This window comes from Anastrepha obliqua, chromosome 6 (genome assembly GCF_027943255.1).
Source record: "Anastrepha obliqua isolate idAnaObli1 chromosome 6, idAnaObli1_1.0, whole genome shotgun sequence".
Taxonomy (NCBI): Eukaryota; Metazoa; Arthropoda; class Insecta; order Diptera; family Tephritidae; genus Anastrepha; species Anastrepha obliqua.
In genome coordinates, this window is record NC_072897.1 from 55,703,008 (window position 1) to 55,727,382 (window position 24,375).

The window sequence follows — 24,375 nt, forward strand, 5'->3', positions numbered from 1 at the left end:
AACCTTTATGACCCCGCGTCAAATTATAGGCCAATCTGTGCTTTATCGGGACTACCAAAATCTTTGAAAAGTATATTTCAAATCAAATAGTGTTGCATTTAAATGAACAAAACCAAATGAGTAAGTTTCAATCTGACTATAAGCCTAGCCATGCTAGAAGTAGTGGATGACTTCCGCCCTACTTTTGATAGTAAGCTACTCACAATATTAGTGCAGATTTTTCTAAAACTTCTATAAATCATGATATTCTGCTCTTGAAACTACTACACTATTTCGGGTTTCACTCAGCACCAGTTAAATTGACGAAAAACTATCCATCGATATCATTGCAGAAGCTGTGGGGACCTTTCAGAGAAGGAGACTATTGAGCACTTTCTCTGTAAATGTCCCGGCTTGGCAGCTGAACGATCCAGATCTTCGAGAGCCTGGGACAGTGCGCCAACCTAAATCTCATCAATCTTCTCAATTATATCTGGCCCTGGCCGGTTGTAAATATCTATCTGTTGGAGGTCTCATAATGGTATCAAAACAGCGACTTAGTGATAATTGGGGAGTGCCGGCGTGGTACTTCAACCAATTCATTTACCTACCTTTCTATCGAACAGGCTGCAATAAGCCCAATGTAAACATATTTTTTCGCAACGGAATTATATTTTTATGGTGTAGCTTAAGAATAAATTTTGGGTCCGATACTTTTTACTATCATATATCTGTGAATGGACACTCCGTTGCTGCTAAAATGTCTTTGTACACCTATACGCTGACGATATTGAGATATACTATACACGCCCTATTGATGTACGTCCAGATTAGACCTATTAATATCATCACTTTTGGCTTGAGTACTTTGCCGCCAATTGTGCTGCACGGTGCAGATATGAAATTTCAATCAGTAGGGACCAGCCTCGGGTTTAAAATAAACTCACGTTTAACTTACACAGACCACATTTATACGTTAAGAAACCTGTGATATACCTGTTACTGTCTACCGATCAGTTCCCGTAAAAACTTAAACTGGTACAGACCTTTATCGCTCTTTAGATAGCTTAGTTTGAAGCAATATATGGTAATTTTAAAATAAATTAAAATTAACTGCTGCAAAATTTATATATTTATATATATACGAGTATATTATATAAATATATAACTTTTATATATATATATAATATATAATTTGATATAAGTTTGATGCTTCGCGTATGTAAAAAAGTGCTTAAGGTCCAGCTTGGGAAATTACTTTGATGTCCGCAATAATTTACTTTTGTTTAAAATAATAAGATACCTTCCACCTTTTTCAAAATTTAAATTTTGTTCAGTCGTATCGTATTCATAATATAATATTATTGTTCCAAAAGTCTTTGCCAAGTCTATTAAATGAAATACAACGTAGAATCTTTTCTTGCCAACAAGGGCTACTTTGCACAAAGTAGGCAAATGGGTAGTAAAGTCCTCTCTAGACAAATAAAATAAAGCAAAAGCTTGGACGATGACCAGATCCGATAAGGCATCCCTTAAAGTGTTTGAGAGATACACTGACAAGATGAGCATCGCAGACGCTGTATGAGCTTTACGGTGTCATCGTGCAGAAAATAAGATCCAGCTGCTCCACTAGTTAGGGCATATCGCCCGAATGGATACAAACGCTCACAGCTCTAAATTTATTCGATGCAGTGCTAGCTGGTAGTAAGAAAAATCGTGTGGAGAATGACTTGGCTGCACTTTGTGTGGCGAACTGGCACCGATTAGCAGGAGAATCAAATGACTGGCAGACTTTGTTAAAGTTGACCAAAATCGCTTAAACGTTTATCGCGCCACGCCCGCTTTTGTGTTAATGCATATATCTCGATAACGATTTAAAAAAATTACTTGATACATGTGTTGCAGTGAATTGAGATCTGACATAAATATTGTTATATATACCATATATGTATATATAAATAATAGGCGCTTACCCACTTTTTGGGTGTTTGGCCGCGCTCCTCTTTCTACTTATAGCGTGCGTTTTGAAATTAATCCACAAATGGAGGGATCTACAGTTTTAAGCCGACTCTGAACGGCAAATGGTTTTTTGTGAGAAACTTTTTCGTGGCAGAAATACACTCGGAGCTTTGTCATTGCCTGACTAGGGGCGACCCCTATTAGAAATAACTTTTTCTTCATTTTGGTGTTTCATGGATATTCGAACCTACTTTCTCCGAATGGCAGTCACGCACCAACCCATTCGGTTACGGCGGCCACTAAATATTATTAGGTTCGAATAAAAATCATGTCCACTTTTTGCATTTTAATACTAAATTTCTGTCCATTCCTCTGATGTTTCATGTTAAAACTCTCATTGTGCGAGGGTATACAAAGTTCGATCCAGACCGAACTTTCCCTTCCTCACTTTTTTCATCATAGCTTTTTGCTCTTTTTTATGGTTTTTGTTACCTTGGTTGTTTTACCTTTTCTCTCCTTCAATTATAAAATGCTAATTTGCCAGTTTTTCATTTAATAATTCCATTAGTTGTTTTAAATAAAAATGTTGTTTTAAACAGCATTCAACGGCCATTAATGTTTTGTATCTTGTGTGATTAACCCCTATCCACTTTATAAAAAGTTTTTCAAAAAAACATACGCAAAATTCAAAAAACTGCATGAAATTTTTATTTAAATTATTATTATTAAGATTATTTCATGCAAATGTTGACCGCGACTGCGGTTCAAATGGTCCATCCGCTTAGTCCAATTTTGGCATACTCTTTCCAATGTTTCGGCCGGTATCTCACATATAAATGCTTTAATGTTGTATTCCAATGCGTTAATTGAAGCAGGCTTGTCTGAATAGAAATGAGCTCTAACATAGCCCCACAATAATCTAAAGGCGTTATATCGCACGATCTGGTTGGCCAATTGACAGGTCCCGAACGTGAAATAAAATGTTCACCGAACTCGCTTCTCAACAAGTCCATTGTTACGCGTGCTGTGTGGCATGTGGCACCGTCTTGCTGAAACCATATGTCATGTAAGTCAATTCTTGCATTTTGGGTAAAAAAAAGTTTGATATCATTTCACTGTAGCGCTCACCATTCACAGTTACGTTACGATTCGCAGCATCTTGTAACCGCACCAAACTGTAACCTTTTCTGGATACATTGGTAGCTCTTGCAATTCTTCTGGCTGATCTTCACTCCAAAATCGACAATTCTGCTTATTTACGTACCCATTGATCCAAAAATGAGCTTCGTCGCTGAACACAATTTCGATAAAAAAGTGGATTTTCGACCAACTTTCCAAGAGCCCATTCACCAAAAATTCTGCGTTGCGGTAGGTCGTTCAGCTTCAATTCTCGCTGGTGGTTTGATGTCCAAAAATGTAAATTTGGTTCTAAATTTAGTCACAATAGCTCGAATAGCCTCTTCAGTGGGTCGATTAAACTGACCATAAAATGGAAGAAGCGCGCGATAAACTTTCTTCACAGAACACGCATTTTTATAATAAAATTAAATGATTTGCAAGCGTTGTTCGTTCATGGTTAAATTATAGACGAAACTGAAGGTGCTTGACAGTGAAACAAAACACGAAACGTGCGTCAGCTGTTTAACCCATTTTCGGCAGCTGGTCGAGTTTTCGACCACCAACTTCGGACTCCAATATCTCAGAAACTAAATGTAAATTTATTGATCAGTTTTCACGAGTTTTAAATTTGGAATTTAGTTAATTTCTAGAGCGTAATTTTTTAAGAAAAAAAGGTTCAGGACAGATTTTTGTAAAAGAATGAAATTATCACTATTTTTACGTGTTTTTTGTGCAGATGAAAAAATAATGAAAAACAAAAAAACAAATAATTGTTACTAATTTATTGTGAAGAGAAAAGATGAAATTAACAGAATCAAAAAAGTAACATATCGATATTGCAATAATTTTTACTGTTTCATGGACGTAAACTTTAGTGGTCGAGAAATCGACCGCTGGCCAGGAGCTGTCATGTAGGATAGAACAAAATCTAGCAACATTTTTTTCTTATTGAAAGAGATGGAAGTAAGTATCTTTGTGGTATAGGAAAGGTACTACCCCTGCAGGGAAAATCACTACTAGCGAACCAAAATTCTAGTTCAGCACTAGTACCTTACCTCCAAAATCGAACCTGTCTTATATTGGATGGTAAGGGGCTATTAGAAAATACCTACAAATCGAACTAGTTCTCATTCGTCTAATATCGAACTAGGGCGGAACTATCCTAAAAGGGTTTATTGGAATATTGTACCTATCGTGGTACCATACTTTGCCACACATTGACCACTACTGGTCTGTTGGACCGGACATGGGGGTTCCAATTGTGAAGCAGGCTATGAGTCGTAATCGGTTTAAAAAATTAAGCAGTTTTTCCATCTCGCTGACAACACGAATTTAAACGCAGCAGGCCGTTTTGCGAAGGTTCGTCCTATTACTGACGCTCTCAACAAAAAGTGTATGCAGTTTGGAGTCTTTAGCCATAATCTCTCTATAAACGAACAGATCATTCCATACTTTGGACGCCACTCCTGAAAATGTTTATCAAGGGAAAGCCAATCCGGTTTGGTTTTAAAACATGGTGCTTATGCTCTGAAAGTGGGTACCTATTTTGTAGTTCAATGTACGGGGGAGCAGCAACCTCTCACGATAAAACGATTGGTCTAGGCGCACAAACAGTCTTAGACTTGCTTGCCAACGTATCTGACCCTGAGTGCCACATCATTCTCTTTAATAATTTTTTCATACCATCTAATGTGCCTTCGACGAACGTTGATTTTTTGCAACTGGTACTATACGCGAAAATAGAATGGGCGATTCTCCTTTGAGAAATTTAAAAAAAGAAATACGAGAAACATTTGATCAACTACTTGATCATCAGCAAGAAATATTGACTGTTCGGTGGAATGATAATGCTGTAGTCAATGTTATAACTAATAACTCCACAGTCAATCCAATTATTAGCACTAAAAGATATTGTCGGAAGAAAAAACAAACTATCACTATCCCGCAGCCAAAAGTTATTCAAGAGTATAATCATGGCATGGGTGGTGTGGATCTCCATGATAATGCGGTGGCGAATTATAGAATATGTATGAGAGGTGGTGAGAGGTGCATGGTGGTGGCCAATATGGACAAATGCTCTTGGTAACGCAATGGTCAATGCAAGGAAACTTTATTGTATGATGGCAAAAATTGAAAAGATAAAACCCCTGGCACAAATTGATTTTCGTTCCAAAGTCACAACAGAATTATTGAATTACGACAAGGACGAGGACGAGTATGAAAACGAACATGGAGATGAAGGCCCATCGAACTTTCCTCGGATCAATGAAAGGGTACACGCCGTCATGAGAAGCATTGAAAACAAATTTCGGCGGTCTAAATTTTGCAAGAAACATACTATTTTTACTTGCAAAAAATGCAATATTCATTTACATACTAAATGTTTTGATGATTATCATAAAAATTTGTAAGCTGACTTTTCTATCAATAAAAGAACAACAAAATATTTGTATTTGAAATAAAATGAAATAAATTGACTTGTGTTAAACTTTTTTCATAAATGTTGTATTTTTTTTTTAATATATTTGACGGTTTTTGGCCAGCGGTCGATTTTTCGACCAGTCCATATCTAAAACACCGTTGGTCAGAATTTTTTTTTTTTTTTTAATTTTTCTTGATTATGGTCCTATAAGTACTGACTAAAAAGGAAATGGAAAAATTATGTCGAATTCTTGTAGCGGCCGAAGATGGGTTAAACCAACTGTTTAAAAAGATAATAGCTAAAAAATCGCTCCTTATTCTCGGAAGATTAGTAAGAGTGGGAAGCATATTCTACTAGAAAATCCTGAGTATGTCTATCTGTTTTAAGACGTTTTTTGGGGTACATTCAATTAGCAAGTGATATCTTCATTTTTAGCCGTATTGGTACATCATATGATACTTACCATCTTCCATTAATATCACCGGAACATTATCGGAATTTGTGCTGGGCACTGAATGTGTCATCATACTAAATTCATCCTCCATAAGAAACGGCGGATTCCATCGTGACCGTGAAGTAGACCGATGAGACGCATTTGCAGCCCCGGTGATCGGAGAAGAATATAAACTTAAATTAGTTGGACTAATAACACCGGAAATAGTTGAAATAGAACTTGTGTAGCCAAGAAGCTGTAAAACACAATACACAAAAAAACATATTATATAAATATAAAGTATTCTAATAATTTTTTACCATCGCAAAAAAATTCGTAAGTGTATCACAATATCAAATACAACCTTTCGTACAATATATAAAATATATACTTATATATTTGAAGCGTTAAACCAAGGTAAGATTAAAACAATAGCCACCACCTCTCTTACTTACGGGCGAACGTAAACAAGGGTTCAAAAGTGTATTTTCAAAGTGCGTAAGATTAATCAATGTTATATGAGGTAATCTTGTTACGTCCTGGGATATTACTAGTGAATCACCAAAACGAAAGTGCTACGTTCCGAATGCATTCCATAAAAAATACGAATTTTTTTAACCGAAAAATGCTGACTCCGCAATAAGTACATAAACTCTTGTACTCTTGCACTTTTACTATTACCATTGAGTTCCAGAGTTTCCCAGTATATATGATGGGATGGAGAAAAATTATATTAGAACTGGGGGATGGTTCCATATGTAGAAGCCCGCGCCAGTAAGGAAAATCACTGATTTCCATTCACTTGGGAGTGGCCAGGACGGTTCTTCCGCACATGGTCCAGGCACTCACAATTTTCGGGCTTAGCCCAAGTATCTTATAGGTACCATCTGAATACCCATTCGAGAGCGAACTAATGTGAGAAAGCAACACAGGATAGCTGGTTGTGCGCTGGGTTTGGGACCCGCTACGTAAAAGTTCCAAACAATGATAACGAAAACGATGCCTCGGTGGAGAACTTTCTATAATGATAACGACCACTGCGAGCAAACTAAGGATTACGATTTGAGGATATGCACCTGGTCCGGTCCGTTAATGGGGAAGGTGCCTCTGCCCAGCTGGTTGCTGCCCACGTAAGAGCAAAGGCTTACATCATTCGTCACCAAGTAGTGTCGTTCAATCCGGTGGATGAGCGTCGCGCAATAATCCGCATCAAAGTGAGATTCTTCAACCTCTCGCTCATTTGCGCCCACGCCCCGACGGAAGAGAGGGACGATGCGACCAAAGGTTTCTCCAATGAGCGCCTGGAATGTTTCTATGAGCGCTGCCCCCTCCACGACATAAAAATCGGCACCCTACGCAACGAAACATCTGGTAACGAACACAGTGTGATCGACTTCGTCGAGGCTCGAAACATGGTAGTTTTGAGCATCAGATTCCAGCTCTAAAAAGATACATCAAGCTACGTGGCTCTCTCCTGAACGAAAAACGCGAAGAAATATTGATCATGTTGTACTATATGAAAAACATGCTCCTAGTGTTTTAGATGTACGTACGATCCGAAGGCCCAACATCGACTCGGATTATTACCACGTTGCAGCCAAATTACGCACACTCCACTGTGCAGTAAAACATGTACATTAGACTGGCCGCAGCTTGTATGGAGAAAAATAAAAATTGAAAATCCAAAAGTTTTCGGGTCCTCAAACATGAGGTTAGATGCAATAAAGAACGGTATATTTTTTCAGCCCGATCCGATGATGTCTAACCGTGCCCATTTGATCCCAAAGTATAGAAAATTTGAAAAAATCACAATTTTTACTAAGTTTTTTTCGTTTCCAATTTTTTTGTTCGAATCTTATATTTATTGATGTGATGCGATTTTAATTAATGATCTTCTTTACTTTATTGCGGTATGGCCCAATTTATATCGCGAAAGCCACCTGACAAAAGGCGCTTTCAGCACACATAACTGATTAGTGATACGTGGAAAATATGTCACCGTCAGTTGAGTAATAGAAATTGTGTTTTATGAACGGTGTGTTGAGCCAGCTGCTAAATGAAATAATTATTTTTAAATTTTATGCAAAGGTACTTTTTAAATAATTTTTCACACTTCACTATAATAATAAAAATAAAAATTTGTTTCATAATCAACACTTTGGTGATCACTAAACAATTCATCAACTGTTGTGTTCGCTGAATACGCTAAAAGTTTTGAATTTTTATTTTTTTAAATTTTATTGATGATAGAATGCTTGCATGCATGGACAAATGTAACCTCTCAACAAGTGATGCCATGCATTTGGTGAGGGCAACGGTTACTGCCTTCATAAATACCATGCAAAATGTTAATGGAACGCCGTCAATAAAAATGGAAGATTTAATTCTTAATCGAACAACATTACATTCGATGAGGAGAGATTATCGTCGCAGACAAGCTCAAGAGATTATTAATGGATTCAATGTAATGATTTTACTGAATATGTTTATAAGATTTTGGATCCTTGACCTTTCTTTTTACTTGTTTGTAGATTCCTGACGTTTTTATCCTTCACTGGGATGGCAAGCTGCTTGCAGAAATCCGAGGCACAGAAAAGAAAGATAGATTGTCTCTCGTTGTCACAGGAGAAAATATGGAAAAACTGCTGGGGATACCAAACATTGAAAGTTCAACGGGAGATGCAATAGCTGCAGAAAAACATAATTTTTTGTGCAAGTGGAAGCTCGATGATTTAGTGGAAATTGTATCATTTGATACAACAGCTGCTAATACGGGAGTTAATAATGGAGCAGTGTTCTTGCTTGAAAAAAGGTTGGGCCGAAATCTACTTTTCTTTCCCTGTCGTCACTATGTTAGTGAGTTGTTAGTCAAAGCAGTGTTCGAACGAAATTTTGGCAAATCATCAGCACCGGAAGTTCCCTTATTCAATCGTTTCTCTAACAGCTGGAAAAACATTAATTCTAAGTCATTCAAAAGTGGAATATCGGAAAATGAAGTTCGGAAAGTCTTTACAATAGCTGAAGTGGAAATTTTTAAGAATTTTTGTCTAACTGCAGTAAATAGTCACCACACTCGTACCGATTACAAAGAATTACTACAACTCGTTGCTCTTTGTTGGGGAAGACGTACCAAATTTTTTACCTGGTCACCTGATGCAACATCACACGCAAAGTTTATGTCGAAGTGCCTATATTGCTACAAAATGTTTCTGTTTCGCGAGCAATTCGTGTTAACGACTTCAGAGATAAAGAGTCTAAGAAGCATTTGTATTTTTTTAACCTGCATCTACGTTCCATATTGGTTTCGTTGTGTGGATCCAATAGCTGCTCCACAAAATGACCTTAAGCTCATTCAAGATGTGATTGTATATTTCGATAAGAATGTATCCAATGCCTTGTTACATAAAATTAAAAATCATTTATGGTATTTGTCGGAAGAGGCGGTTGGCCTTTCATTTTTTGATGATCAAATTCCTTCACATATTAAGCGAAAAATGGTGGAAGCAATTACTAGCGATAACCAGAAGGAAGATGCTGTTCCAAAGAGAGTTGTTGCAACAATGTCAGAAATAACGCTTTACGGCAGCAAGAATATAAATGATTTTAATTCATCAAGAACTAAAACATTCTTTACCCGCTTAGGAATTGAAACAAGTTTTTTGGAATCAGATCCTTCAACATGGCAAGAAAGTGAAGACTATATAGCGGGAAAACGAATTTGTCAGCTTTTGTCTGCAGTTAATGACGCTGCAGAGAGAGCATTGAAATTGATCACAGACTACAACAGATCGCTTACTTATAATGAAGAAGATAAACAGAACTTACTGCAAGTTGTTGAGCACTACAGGCAATTGTATCCGTCTTACACCAAAACATCTCTCAATAAATAGACAATCTAATTCTTTAATTAAAATTTTACTAAATTAAAATAAATTATACAAATAAAGTTAAATTATATATATATTAAGTATATACATGTAAGATAATATATTTAGTAAAAATGTTATTCAATAGTTATTTCAACTTTAAATTAAAAAGATGGTGATTAAAAAGATGAAGTTTAGTACGGCACGTCTGTTTGGGCAACTGAAAAGAACGACTTTATATTAGCAAAAGCGCGCACACGATAATACGACTTAACTCACCGACGACTTAAGGCGAACTGTTTCTGCCTACTCCCCTACATTCGGCCATTCGACAATATCATCCGTCTCGGATATATCGGATTCATCCCGTTTCCACGGCTTCATGTAGTCACAACTCGTTGATGTTGCATTGGGGCCTTCAAAGTCTGCTGCCTTCTTTACATCGTACCTATCGTTTCGTTTGACCCTGATCACCTCATAAGGGCCCAAGAACTCGTTGGCCAACTTTTTCCCTGCGACAAATTGTGACCGTTTGATAGCCACTAAATCTCCCAATTTGTAGATTTTTTTGCATTTACGACGTCTGTCAAAGTTTTCTTTGTATTCTTTCTGAGCGTATACGATTTGTCTTCTTACATTTTCTCTCATACTGTCACGATTAGATATTAAAATATCGGCTGTTTCACTTTCCACCATATTATTTATGTTGACATCCATTGGCGTCTTCATTTTCACACCAAACATTATTTCAAATGGTGTGTATTTCGTTGATTTAACATTTATAACAACTCGGTTCAATCGTTCGACTTGGCCATTGCCTCTCGGCACACCCGTTGTTGTCAGGACGTGTTCTACTTTTTCTGTCTGACACCAGTCCTTAAACGCCGTCGATGTAAATGCTGACCCCTTATCACTGATAATGCGATGCGGTGCTCCAAATATGTTAGCCCATTCCGACATTTTTCTGATTACCTCCTCTGCAGATGTTGTTTTTGTAGGGTACAACCAAGTAAATTTGCTAAATCCATCAACAACGATTAAAATATGCTTGTACAATTTTGCTGTTGCATCTAAAGGTCCAAGGTGATCGATGTGGATTGTCAGCAGTGGCGCATCTCCCTTATCAATGATATGCATTTCCCCTTCTTGTTTCCCAAGCTTCTTGTTGAATGAAATGCATTTGATACAATTTTTAATATATTTTTCAACTTTTTGGCGTAAATGTGGTATAAAATACCTTTGTTGAACCGCATTAACTGTTTTATCAACCGCAAAGTGCCCTTTTTCGTGCTCTTCTCTAATAATTTGTTGCTCCATTAAACGTGGTACAGCAAACAGTAGTAAACCATTTTGACTTTTGAACAAAATACCATTTTTAACAACGTAATCTTCATAATCTTGCGTTTGTAAAATTTGCTTCACGGCTTTAAAGTGTTCATCGCTTGTTTGAGCTAGGCGTAGTCTAGCACTTATTTCGTCAATCATTAAAACACTCGCTGGTGCTCTACTCAAAGCATCCACGTGCTTCATCGAAGTTCCTTTACGGTGCTCTATAACATATTTATAATCTTCAAGATATAGTATCCAACGTGTTACGGCGGGTGGTAACTCTTTTTTGGTAGTAGTGCTCTTAAACGCTTGGCAATCTGTGACTAATTTAAACTCTCGTCCCAGAAGATAGTGACGGAATTTCTGTACAGCATAATATGCAGCTTTTATTTCAAGGTAGAAGCTATGTAACTTACTTTCTTCAGCAGTATTTTTTCTACTCCAATAGTATATAGGATGCAGCTTTCCTTCGAATAATTGCAAAAGAATTCCTCCAAGACCATCCTTCGACGCATCGGTATGAAGCTCCGTTGGTGCTGACGGGCAAAATATACGCAAAACTGGTTGACTAGTTAGTATGTCTTTTACTTTTTCAATGGCTGTCATTTCTGCGGTGCCCACTACGAATTTGGCCTCCTTCTTCAATAGGTCTGTGAGTGGTTTGGTGATTACAGCATAATTTTCAGCGAATTTCCTAAAGTATCCAAACAGTCCTAACATTTGTTGCAGCTGTTTCACGTTTTTAGGCACTGGGAACTTTCGTATGGCAAGACATTTCTCTGCATCAGGTGAAACACATCCGTTTTTTATTAATAATCCCAAATAAACTACATCGTGCTTTAAAAACTTGCATTTTTGCCATTTAATATGGAGACCATACTGTTCAGCCAAACTTAATACTTTCTTCAACTTCTCTATACCTTCTTCTTCATTCTTCGAGGGCACTATAACGTCATCCATGTACATCTGCATAACATTTTCTCTAATCAAATTACGAAAGATGTGGTTGACGAAACGTAAAAACATAGCCGGTGAATTACAGAACCCAAACGGTGCTCTGTTGAATTCATAAATACCATCGCGGGTAACAAAAGCGGTGTACTTCTTCGAACTCTCTTCTATTGGTACATGAAAAAATGCATTTTCAAGGTCCAAAGTTGTAAATATGCTTGCGCCTTCTAACGCTTCAATGACCTCTTCTATGAGTGGAACTGGGAAACGATCTTTTTGCACTATTTTATTTAAGTCTCGGAAGTCTACACACAAACGTTTTTTACCATCTGTTTTATCGACTATCACAACTCGACTACAATATTCGGAACTTGACGGACGTATTATTTTCTTTTGCAGCCAGTCTTCAACTTGCTCGCTTACAACTTTCTGTTCTGGCAATGGTAGTCTCTTCGGTAAATGTCGAATAACTTTATCTTCTGACAACACAATTTTCATACTCATTGGGCTTGTCACTTCGGTTTTAGGTGAATACTCTTTAACAATATTTTCTATTTGATTTTTGTATATTTTTGGCACTTCTAACTCTTTATTTTCAATCGAAATATTGTGAATCCAATTTTCATTTTCCGAAAGAAATTTTGTAAATCTATAACCACTTCTATCATAAATGTATTCGCATTTTCCGATAAAATCAAAACCTAAGATGACCTCATACTTAGACAAATTGTCTGGTACGACCAAGAAGCTATGCGCACAAACAAGATTATCAACAGTAATATTCGCTTCACACCTGCCGATAGCAATCACCTTTTTATTGCCATAACCCGAAAGACTGTCACTACATTTCTTTAGAGAACAATTTAATTTTTTTGCAACCGTTTGCTCAATTATAGAAATTTCTGCACCGCTGTCGATTAGGCAACGAACTTTTATGTTGTTAATCTGTACAGTCTTTTGCATGTTTTGCTGCTGCTCTACTGTATGGACCAAGTTTACGTCATTATTTTTTTGCGTACTTGATGGGCAATTTTTGGATATGTGTCCCGTTTTATTGCACCCAAAACATTTAGTTTCTTCTTTGCATTCGCTTCTTTTATGGTCAGTAGACCCGCAATTATAACAATGTTCTCGTTTGCTCTTTTTGTTTTTATTACTTTCCGTTGCACTAGAATTTCTACCATTATTTGCTTTTGCTTCTCTTTTCGTTTCTATTTGTTTTTCATAAGCTTCAAGCATTGCTTTCAAGTCGTCAAAGTTCTTGGCAGCATGTAAAAAAAATTTTGTTCTCTGCTTTTTCATTTATTCCATCAATAATGTACCTAATGATCGAAGGGTCATCTACTTTGCCGAACGTTCCTAACCGCCGCATGTGTAACATATACTCATGCATACTTTCTGTACTCTTTTTGCGTCTCTCCTGCAATTGTTTGTGTATGTCGGCACTTACAAAGTCACGGCGAAATTCTCGTTCAACTTCTTTTCTAAGAGTATCATAATCAAAAACACAAATTGAATCCACGAACAGTTTAGCCGTCTTTGTCATCTTTTTGCGAGCGAAAACATATTTTTGATTATCGCTCCATTTCAGAGCTGCTGCACATTTCTCAAAATTCTCGAACCAGCTCTCCACACGCACCGGTGATTGACCAACGAAATCTCCGATTACACTATCAACGTTTTCTGTTGAAATTGCTGCTTGCTTTGTTTTTTGCTGCTCTTCTTCCTTCTGAAACTTCAACGTTAGAAGTTTTATTAGGTCGCCAATTTCAGTCATTTCTGCTTTTATTTTATTTTCTGATGTTTCGTCGTTGGTAGCGTCGAGAAAAACTTCGTCGTCGACTTCAAACTTCTCTTTTATATTTTCTTCCAGTAAATCGATCTCTTCTGTTGCTGACCTTTTTGCCCTTGCTATTGCGCGCTGCTCTCGGCTTGTTGGTTTTGTCACTTGCAAATTGGATTCGCCTTTTTGCATAGACATAAATTTTACCGTTTATATTTTATATCAAAAAATATATATTCTACTTTTAGCAACTTTTATGATTTTAAGCAACTTCAACTTAACCTTATCTTAAAGTGTTTGTTCAACTTTAAAACACAATTAGGTCGACTTTAATAAAAATTAAAACTGCACGGTATTAATTTTCCAAATTGGTTTTTTCAACTTATTAACCAATTTTTTATCAACTTTTATTCGCGACGGTTGAGCCCCCAAATGTAAGATAATATATTTAGTAAAAATGTTATTCAATAGTTATTTCAACTTTAAATTAAAAAGATGGTGATTAAAAAGATGAAGTTTAGTACAGCACGTCTGTTTGGGCAACTGAAAAGAACGACTTTATATTAGCAAAAGCGCGCACACGATAATACGACTTAACTCACCGACGACTTAAGGCGAACTGTTTCTGCCTACTCTCCTACATACATATTAAATTAAATTATATAAATTGGAAACAAAAAACAATTTTATAAAAATTGTGATTTTTTGAAATTGTCCATACTTTGGGATCAAATTGGCACGGTTAGGCATCATCGGATCGGGTTAAATAATTACACCGGTTTTCATTACTCCTAACCTCATGTTTTAAGACCCGAAAATTTATGGATTTCCACAAAAAAAAAAGTTACGGCCAGTCTAATGTACATCTATCTACACAAAGAATATTCGACATCGGAAAGATGCAATCGCAAGAAACAACAAGAAGATTCGCCACTTGACTCTCACTCTTGCTCTCAGAGAGCACTGACCAGCAATCTGGCATGCACGAGCAATGGTGCAAAATGTATCGTTCTTTACGTACGACCGCCGAAGAAGAAACCGGATTCCGGCGAGTCCGAAAAAACAGTTTGTACAACGAGGAATGTCATGTTGCTGCAGAAAGTGCGCAACGCGAGGCTTGTGGGATAGCTACCGGGAGCTGAAAAAGGAAGAAAGATGTATTTTTAGAATAAAGAAACACGTGAATCCAAGTAGCTCGAGATGCTGGCCAATAAGAAAAACGCCCGAGAATTCGACCCGAGAGTTCGGCGATTTGCAAAAGGTTTCAAGACAGGGGCGTTTTTCCTGTAAGAACAAATACGGTTATCTGGTGATTGATATCCAGAGGGTACAAAAATTATGGAGGGCACACTTCTCGAGCTTCTTAAATCGTGATAGCTGCGCATGTCACAGATAATGTGAAGATCCCGTTACCCCAATCGTTGACGATGGAACTTGTTCCTCTACCCGACCATGACGAGGTGAGAATAGCAACAACGCGGCTGAAGAACAACAAAGTGGTGGGAGCCGACGGACTGCCGACTGAGCCATTGCTATTCAAATGTGGCGGCGAGGAGCTGGTAAGGTGCATGCATCAGCTCCCATGCAAAATAAGGGTGCTCTGCCCAATCGGTATGCAAAGTGGTCGTGCAATCTATGCCAATTATCATGGGAGTAGTCTTCAAAATATGGCGTATAATGTCCTATCGTGTTGTGTGAAAGGCTGATGCGCACCATTAACCAAGTGATTGGGCCTTACCCATGAGGCTTTAGACCTGGAAACAACACAATACGCCAAGGCTTGAGCACACACCATCTTTTTGTCGATCTTCAAGCTGCATTCGACCGCACGATGTCTATATGCCGCGATGTCTGAGTTTGATATTCCATCGAAACTAATAAGCACAGTGACGCTGCTCAGTACCAGCAGTATCATCCGTGTGTTTGAGAGAAAGGTCCCAAAAAAGGTCGCCTCTTTAAGTTGTAAAATACAATGCATTGCTTCCAAGATTTAAGTGATTTCACAGCACTCTGTTCTTCGAAAATCAGGTTTTACATTTCCTGTGATGAAATTTACATACGAATGTGTTTGCAGGTTACGCCTATTGATTTGTCAAATTTTTGTCGCCGCAAATAAAGCGATAACGAGAAATTGTAACTCCGTAGACACCCACTGTTAATTTAAAATTTCAATTATCATGGCTACATATATATGTAAATTTCAATTATCATGGCTACATAAGCAGGGTAGGTGGGAAACAAAATACCACCCGCTGACCAAAACAGGCAAAATCCGCACGAGCGACCGAAACGGAGGACGCGATAAAAAAGTTTAGTATTCCGAAGAAGTTTTTGTGTCAAAATCGATCAGAAGTCGCCTTTATTCAAAGAAGTGTCCACAAAAAAAAATCCAGAGGTGTTGGCGATTCCCTGGTCAGAATCTGTTCTCCATATAAGGAGCGGCTGTCTTAATCGCTAAACGCAAACAAAGGCTGGGGCTTTGAATCTCCGCTACCTGAGTATGCGAAGTGATATCTTGCAAAACTGGCGCTGAATTCCATAAGGACCAAAGTCAATACTCGCATGGCATAGATAACCATGGGATTTACTACGTACACGCGCGGAGAAAGCGGTTGTAAGTCCATACAGCATGGACACAACGGTCTCCTCCTCAAGCCCCAGCAACTATAGAAAATACAATGGAGAATGAAGCGCTCACGCCCTCAGGTAGCCAGCGTAGCGCAAGCAGAATAGCAGCGCAGTCAAGCAATATCATCAGTGTTGTAGTCTGGACGCCAACATAATATATCAGCAAAATGATACTATAGGACAGCCACAATAGATAGTCAAACAGAAGACGAACAACGAAGGGCAAGGCATTGCCCCGGTGCCGAAACCAAATACATTGTATGAGTTTGTGGAACGCTTAGGCAAAGAGATATACGGCCTCCTTTCGTACGTCGAACCACGCAAAAATGTCCAACGTGACATTAGGAGAACGTGCAGGCATCAACAAAGTCCCTATCCGACCTCGGTCATTAGTCATAATTGAGACAAAGGCAGAGGGGCATGATATATGCGGACATTCCTCGAAAGGTAAAAAATAATGTAAAGTTTAGGACCTTGGTGAAAAAGTGGAAAACCATGCGAAGAACACGTTCGATTGTGATAGAGGGCGCTCCATAATGGACCTACCCTTGCAGATTGTATTTAAGCTCAGTTGGGATTGTGTAGCATTAGGGTCAGCTTGTGAGAACGCCCCCCTTTCCTGAGTGAATGTAGAAGGCATGGCGTAACAAATGGCCGCACAAATAGAAGTCGCTTGTGAAGCGTCGATGCCGAGATGCCTGGGGCACGGCATATACAATTGTGATACGAAACGTTAGAGGGCCGAGAGCACCACAGCCAACATGTCCGAAAGGATGCAATAAAATACATAGTAGCCATGATCGACAGAAGATTGAGCTTTAAGCAACATCTAGCAGCGGTCAGTAAAAAAGCAGCGGCTGTAATGGGCGCTCTCACAAAAATAATATCCAATATAGGTGGTCCGCCAGGGGAAAGAAGGCAATTATTGGGAAGAGTCGTGGACTCGATCGTGCTTTACGTGGCGCCGGTATGGGTAGATGCCAAGAATATCCACATGCGTGAAGTAGCATGCACATACAGGTGGAGCAAACTACAGGTATCATGCCCATATAGAACGGTATCAGACGATGGAATATGTGTTGTAGCCGGAAAATTACCAGCGGATATTCACGCAAGAGAATTTTACCGCCTCTATAGCGAGCAAGGAGAAAAACCAACGGCAGCAGAAAAAGCCATCGAGAGAGAGCGATCAATGTACGAGTGGCATCTAAAGGGTAATGGAGGTACAAGCTAATATCACACCTCGAAGAGTGGGTGAAAAGAAAGCATGGGGATACCGATTATTACACTACGCAGATACTCACAGCTGCTTTATGGAGATATTCCATACCGCCTTTGCCCAAGATGGCCTAATGAGGAACACGTTAGTTTTCATTGTGATCGCTTCGCACGAGAGCGTGCGTTGAAAGAGTTTTGGGGCACTCATCTAATACTATCAATCTTACACAGGACATGTGTTCATCCAGTGCGAGGTAGGAGGCGGTGCGAGCGTTTGTTGGACAAATAATTGTACGACTTCAATTCATCGAATGGGAGCGCAAGGCCCAGCAGCAGCAGGTACAGTTAGAAGTACGACATGAAAATGAACTCTTTCTGGAAAGGATAACGACAACCGCTGTTATTTGAGTCACTCACTCACAATAACATCAGACAGAAGACAACACGATAGTTCGTAAATACTGCGCAATCCCAAATTGTCCGATGTTCCACTTCCTTCAGAACCACCTATCAAACAGTGGGAGGAATGAATACTGTGTCAACAGACATAAACGCGACTCCACCAGGGTGAAAATTAGCCGAGGAGGAGGAAGGTTACAGTATGCCCCACATACCACTAGTGCGACGACGCCTTTCATCAAAATAAACAATTTAAACTTGAAGGAAGAAAGTGAACTAAATAGAAGTGAATGCACTATAGGTAAAATTAAGAAGCTGAAATCAAAATGTGGCAAAGGTAATTTTTTGCATTCCAAATATAAATGCTATGTTCATATTTCACATTTTCAGTGCTGGTATTAAACTCAATATCATGTTTCTTTACAGACATGTTGCCAATGTACCTACAGAGCATAGACCAACAACACTCATAGACGTTCTTAATGTTTACAATCAGTCACTATACCCAAAGATATACAGAGTCTCGAAGAAAGGCGCAACACTTATTTTTATAGTTGCTTCCAGCGAGAGCTCCTTCTAAGTGCTCCGAATAATTGAAACATATGTATTTACGCAATAAAGTTGGTGAACAAAATTTAAATGGTTTACTGTATGATTGAAGTGGCCACAAGCAATAAAGACCCAGATTGAAAATTATGATTTCGAGGAGACTCTTTATATAAGTATATATGTATATTGTACAGGAGCCGATTTGTGAAGCCAATATATTTTTTATTGCGGCCGGTTTACATTATTCTAGTAGCACCCTAGTCCAGCGATCCAACTGGCGCCAGATTGGTCGCCTATGTGACTCCACTACTGGATTTAAAAATATACGGCCTCTGTCATTCCAATCCAGCGCTTGTTGGTATCGTAGGGCTGGAATGCTACTAGAATTAATACCTCTTTAAAAAAATTTGATGATGGTAGGGATTTCACCTATATATGGAGTTTTGGTCGACTTAGGCGGTTATTGCTTGTAACTGTAGAGTAATATACTCACTGGAGCTGCCTGAGTGTGAAAATGATTAAAATATTCCCGGCTGGTGGCTGATGAGTACGATTGTGACGCAATACGACCAGCAGATGGTTTTGTGCTACGCACAACATCTATATGCCCTTGGGGACTTAACGGAGGGGGCGGCGAACTCGCAACAACAATATCAGTTGAACTACTGCTGCTGTTATTACTCCCGCTAGTAAGGGATGTATTTGTTTGCACATTGGAGCTTGTAACGGTGATTGCGTCTGTTGTGCTGGAAACCGAATTTCCACTTCTTTTGCTTGCATTAACGCTTGTAGAGCCATTCGGTGTTACAGTTTGATTATTTGGTTCACCGTGTTCGACGCTGGTATGCTGCGAATGTTGTTGTGTGTGCGATTGTGTCTGATGCTGATGGCCCTGTTGGTCCTGCTGGCGCTGTGATTGTTGTTGGCAAGATGGTTCTTTGGTCGAATGACTTACATTTGGAGGTGTGACAGACGAAGGTGGAGATTCAACCATTGTCAAATCACCTGTTGACCTAATTATTGCCACTGGCCGTGCCATTGGTGGTAAAGGCGGCGGAGGAAGCATTGTACTGTATTGTTGATAGTGAGAGGTTGTGGCAACTGGCGAAGCTATTGCGGAGGATATTTTTGCATTACGAATCGACCCTACAGCACCAGCAGCGACTGTTTGTAACTGGAAATGCGTTTGATGATGCGCCGGGTGGTGAACTTCATTGATGGGTACATTGCTACTTCCTGTTTCTTGACAAACATATGTTACAAAATCGGACATATCATGACCATTAACAACCTCCGAAGGATATTTTGAAATTGAAACAGCAGCAGCAGCTGCTGCTCCTGCAGCAACCGTTATTTGTGAGCTATGCCCATGCGAGTGCTGTTGATGCTCATTATGTTGAGTTTGCCGCGGTTGGTGATGATGATTATGCTGAGTACTGCTATCATTGGAATCTGATGGGCCAGTGGGACTATTATGCAATTGATAGTACAATGTACCAGGGCTTAACGCATTCGTAACTAAAGCCGGAGTCGAATTGTGTTCTATCAGTACTATGTGTAGTTTTAAATTCACGACAATAAAAAAGAAATTGAAATAAAATTTTGTAAGCAAGTGCACTTAAAAGCAAGACCTTAGGAAGATACTTTTTCCTCTTTATAGTATATCAACAATTAAAAAATTAAGTCAAGAAAGTTTCATTTTGAGGGTTTAGAATTAACCCATCAAAATTTTTAATCTAACACCCATTTTACGATGGCTTCCGCTAAAATTGTTTTAATAAAGTGCCATATTAAGAGCTCTTTATTATTATAAAAAATACAAAAACTATTTAAATGCATTTTGTAAGCTATTAAAGACGATGGTTTTTGGAAAATGATCGCTTATCGCTTTATTATCGGAGTACATAAGAAACAATGAATCGATGCATAATACAAAAATCTGGAAATATGAAAATTTTTTTCTAATACTTTGGGTTCTTGGCCTGTATTTCGCCTTCTTTCAGTTTTATGCATTAAGTGTAGCAATAAAATTTCATGGGAATCGGAAAGATTGAACTGATTTATTTATTTCAAGGACATAAATTACCTTCATTTGATCGCATTTGACTCATGCTCAGTAAGGAACGATTTAATGAGGGTGTGTATCGGTGAAGCGTTGACACATCGCTTCCCTGTACGTTCGCACCCGTAGAATCGGTTGGACGCAATATCACAGAAAAACCACTACTACTTCCATTGTTTGCACCAGAATCAGGCGGAGATGCACATGGGTCATTTTTACACACAGCTCCTTGAGCACGTAGTAGTGGCGATGGTGGCAAATGCATACTACGTGGATCAACAAAGTCAACTGTAATCAAAATATTTTAATTTACATATGGTTTAAGAAATACTACACGAAATAAAATTTAGTAATAATATAAATTTTGTTACTGCTGTATCCCGCTGGAGCAACCATTGAAGAACCAGTAGCAACCGATCGGCCAGAATCTGCATTAGATAACATATTGCCCGTCGTTATCAAATTATTAGCGACGTCTACACCAGTTGGCGGTGGCGGCAACTGATATGTGTTACATTCATAACCTCCGACTGAATTTTCCATTTTAATATGGCTGACATTTGTAGACAGCAAATCGTTGCTTGTTTCATCAAGAATAGATGCTGTGTTAAAGAATTAGAAAAACATAGGTATTTATTTCCTTAACAAGAGCTTACAAGTATGTTTTCATTAAAATATAGCCAAGTAGACTTAAAAAGTATGTATTACGAGTAGCATGAGGCGAGTATATTCCTAAAAATATTATTCTCTAAACCTACCTTTAGAAAGTCTCCATAATTCCTTCGATGAAAAAACACCAGTAGCCAATATTATATCATTACATATAACTCCATTGTAAGGATTATGGCTGTAACCTATACATACATAAAACTGATTAATTCATACTATAATTTCTGCACAGTGAAAAATTCTCACATACTAATTAAAAGTTTTGCAGATGCGTTAAAAGATTGTATTTGATGAAATATATCCCATTTGCAAAAATATCATCTCAATAATAAAAGGTTTATGTGGATTGCTATACGTTAAGTTTTATATTTCATCGTAAATCTTGATATTATTAATGGTAATCGTACTCAGAAGTTTTGTCATATCAAGGTTATTTGAGTTGTTTACTGGAATATCAAATATTGGTAAAAAAGTGGGATTCAATTGTGAATATTTTCGTGTGAATTATGGTAAATGAACAACAGTGTGCCATCCAACTCTCAAGTATCTTTGATTATAACCATCTCAAGCCACCGTATTTCGCTGGTTTTCCAAATTCAACAGGAGTCACACTTGGCAACAGGATGAATTTCGAGTATTCGTCCAAAATCGGTTGTTGTGCACGAAAATATTGATGGTGTGCATAAATTTCTAACATCTCACGAGATTGAGGATTGCTGAGGCACTAGTTTAATTTTCATGCGATACTGAACATTTAGCCACTAAAAAATTTGTTTGGGTTGGAACAGAACAATATATTGCTCATGTCTTCTTCTTAATTGGCGCGATAACCGCTTACGCGATTTTGGCCGAGTTTAATAAAGCGCGCCAGTCGTTTCTTTCTCGTGCTAACCGGCGCCAATTGGACACACCAAACGAAGCCAACTCCTCTTCCACCTGATCTTTCCAACGCAGAGGAGGCCTTCTTCTTCCTCTACTATCACCAGCTGGTACCGCATCGAATACTTTCAAAGCCGGAGCGTTTGTATCCATTCGGACGACATGATCCAGCCAACGTAGCCGCTGGATCTTTATTGGCTGCACTATGCCTATGTCGTCATAAAGCTTATACAGCTCATCGTTCCATCGTCTGCGATATTCGCCGTTGCCAACGTGCAAAGTCCAAAAATCTTACGCAGAATTTTTCTCTCGAACACTCCAAGCGTCGCTTCATCGGATGTTGTCATCGTCGAAGCTTCTGCGCAATACGTTACGACGGGCATGATGAGAGTCTTGTAGAGAGTTAGTTTTGTTCGTCGAGAGAGGACGTTACTGCTCAGTTGCCTACTTAGTCCAAAGTAGCACTTGTTGGCAAGAGAGATTCTACGTTGGATTTCAAGGTTGACATTGTTATCGCTGTTAATGCTGGTTCCTAAATAAACGAAGTCTTTAACAATCTTGAAATTATAACTGTCAACAGTGACATGGGTGCCGATACGCGAGTGCGCCGACTGTTTGTTTGAAGACAGGAGGTACTTCGTTTTGTCCTCGTTCACCACCAGACCCATTCGCTTTGCCTCCTTATCCAGTTTGGAGAAGGCAGAACTAACAGCGTGGTTGTTAAGGCCGATGATGTCAATATCATCGGCATACGCCAGCAATTGTACGCTCTTTGTGCCTGAGCGATTAAGTTCTGCGGCTCGTATGATGCTCTCCAACATCAGGTTAAAGAAGTCAGACGACAGCGAGTCACCTTGTCTGAAACCTCGTTTGGTATCAAACGGCTCGGAGAGGTCCTTCCCAATTCTGGCGGCGCTGCTGGTGTTGAGCAACGTCATCTTGCATAGCCGTATTAGTTTTGAGGGGATACCAAATTCAGACATTGCGGCAAACAAGTAACTCCTTTCCGTACTGTCGAATGGAGCTTTGAAATCAACGAAAAGATGGTGTGTGTCGATTCTCCTTTCGTGGGTTTTTTCCAAGATTTGGCGTATTGTAAATATTTGGTCGATGGTAGACTTTCCAGGTCTAAAGCCACACTGATAAGGTCCAATCAGTTGGTTGACGGTAGGCTTCAGCCTTTCACACAATACGCTCCCTAGAACCTTATAAGCGATATTTAGAAGACTAATCCCGCTTTAATTGGCACAGATTGCAGGATGCCCTTCTTATGGATTGGGCAGAGCACACTTAAATTCCAATCGGCAGGCATGCTTTCATCCGACCATATTTTGCATAGAAGCTGATGCATGCACCTTACCAGCTCCTCGCCGCCATGTTTGAATAGCTCAGCCGGCAGTCCGTCGGCGCCTGCGGCTTTGTTGTTCTTTAGCCGCGTTATCACTATTCTCACCTCGTCATGGTCGGGTAGCGGAACGTCAATTCCGTCGTCGTCGATTGGGGTATCGGGATCTTCACATTCTCTGTGGCATGCGCAGCTGTCACTGTTTAACAGGTTCGAGAAGTGTTCCTCCATAATTTAAGATTGCTCTGTACGTCAGTCACCATTTCGCCGTCTTTGTTCTTACAGGAAAACGCCCCGGTCTTAAAACCTTCTGTAAGCCGCCGATCTTTCTGGTAGAATTTTCGGGCGTTGTTCCTGTTGGCCAGCATTTCAAGCTCCTCGCACTCACGTATTTCGGCCTCTCGTTTCTCCTTTCGGATAATACGTCCCTCTTCCTTTTTCAGCTCTCTGTAGCGATCCCACATGGCTCGCGTTGCGCCCGAACGCAGCGTAGCTCTATAAGCGGTATCCTTTCTTTCTGCGGCAGCATGACATTCCTCGTCGTACCAATTGTTTTTTCGGGCTCGCCGGAATCCGATATCTTCTTCGGCGGCGGTACGTAGGGAACGAGAAATGTTGCTCCATTGCTCGTGCGTGCCGGTTTGTTGGGCAGTGGTGTCTGAGAGCAGGAGTGAGAGTCGAGTGGTGAATCTTCTGGCTGTCTGTTGTGATTGAAGCTTTACGATATCGAACATTCTTTGCGTAGGTAGATGTACGTATTTTGCTGCACAGAGGCGTGTGCGCAG

The 24,375-nt window shown here is 39.2% G+C and overlaps 1 protein-coding gene across 7 annotated transcripts in view; it reads right to left on the minus strand.

Moving 5' to 3' along the window:
• LOC129250002 (uncharacterized) overlaps positions 1–24,375 on the minus strand; it is a 227,898-nt gene that overhangs the window by 53,985 nt on the left and 149,538 nt on the right. For all 7 annotated transcript variants that reach the window (XM_054889657.1, XM_054889655.1, XM_054889656.1 and 4 more), the window contains 5 exons: positions 21,456–21,551; positions 21,069–21,299; positions 20,722–20,985; positions 19,129–20,186; positions 5,943–6,168 (listed from right to left, as the gene is read on the minus strand). In XM_054889657.1, the coding sequence (XP_054745632.1) occupies positions 5,943–6,168; positions 19,129–20,186; positions 20,722–20,985; positions 21,069–21,299; positions 21,456–21,551 (1,875 nt within the window). The remainder of the gene's footprint in view (positions 1–5,942; positions 6,169–19,128; positions 20,187–20,721; positions 20,986–21,068; positions 21,300–21,455; positions 21,552–24,375) is intronic.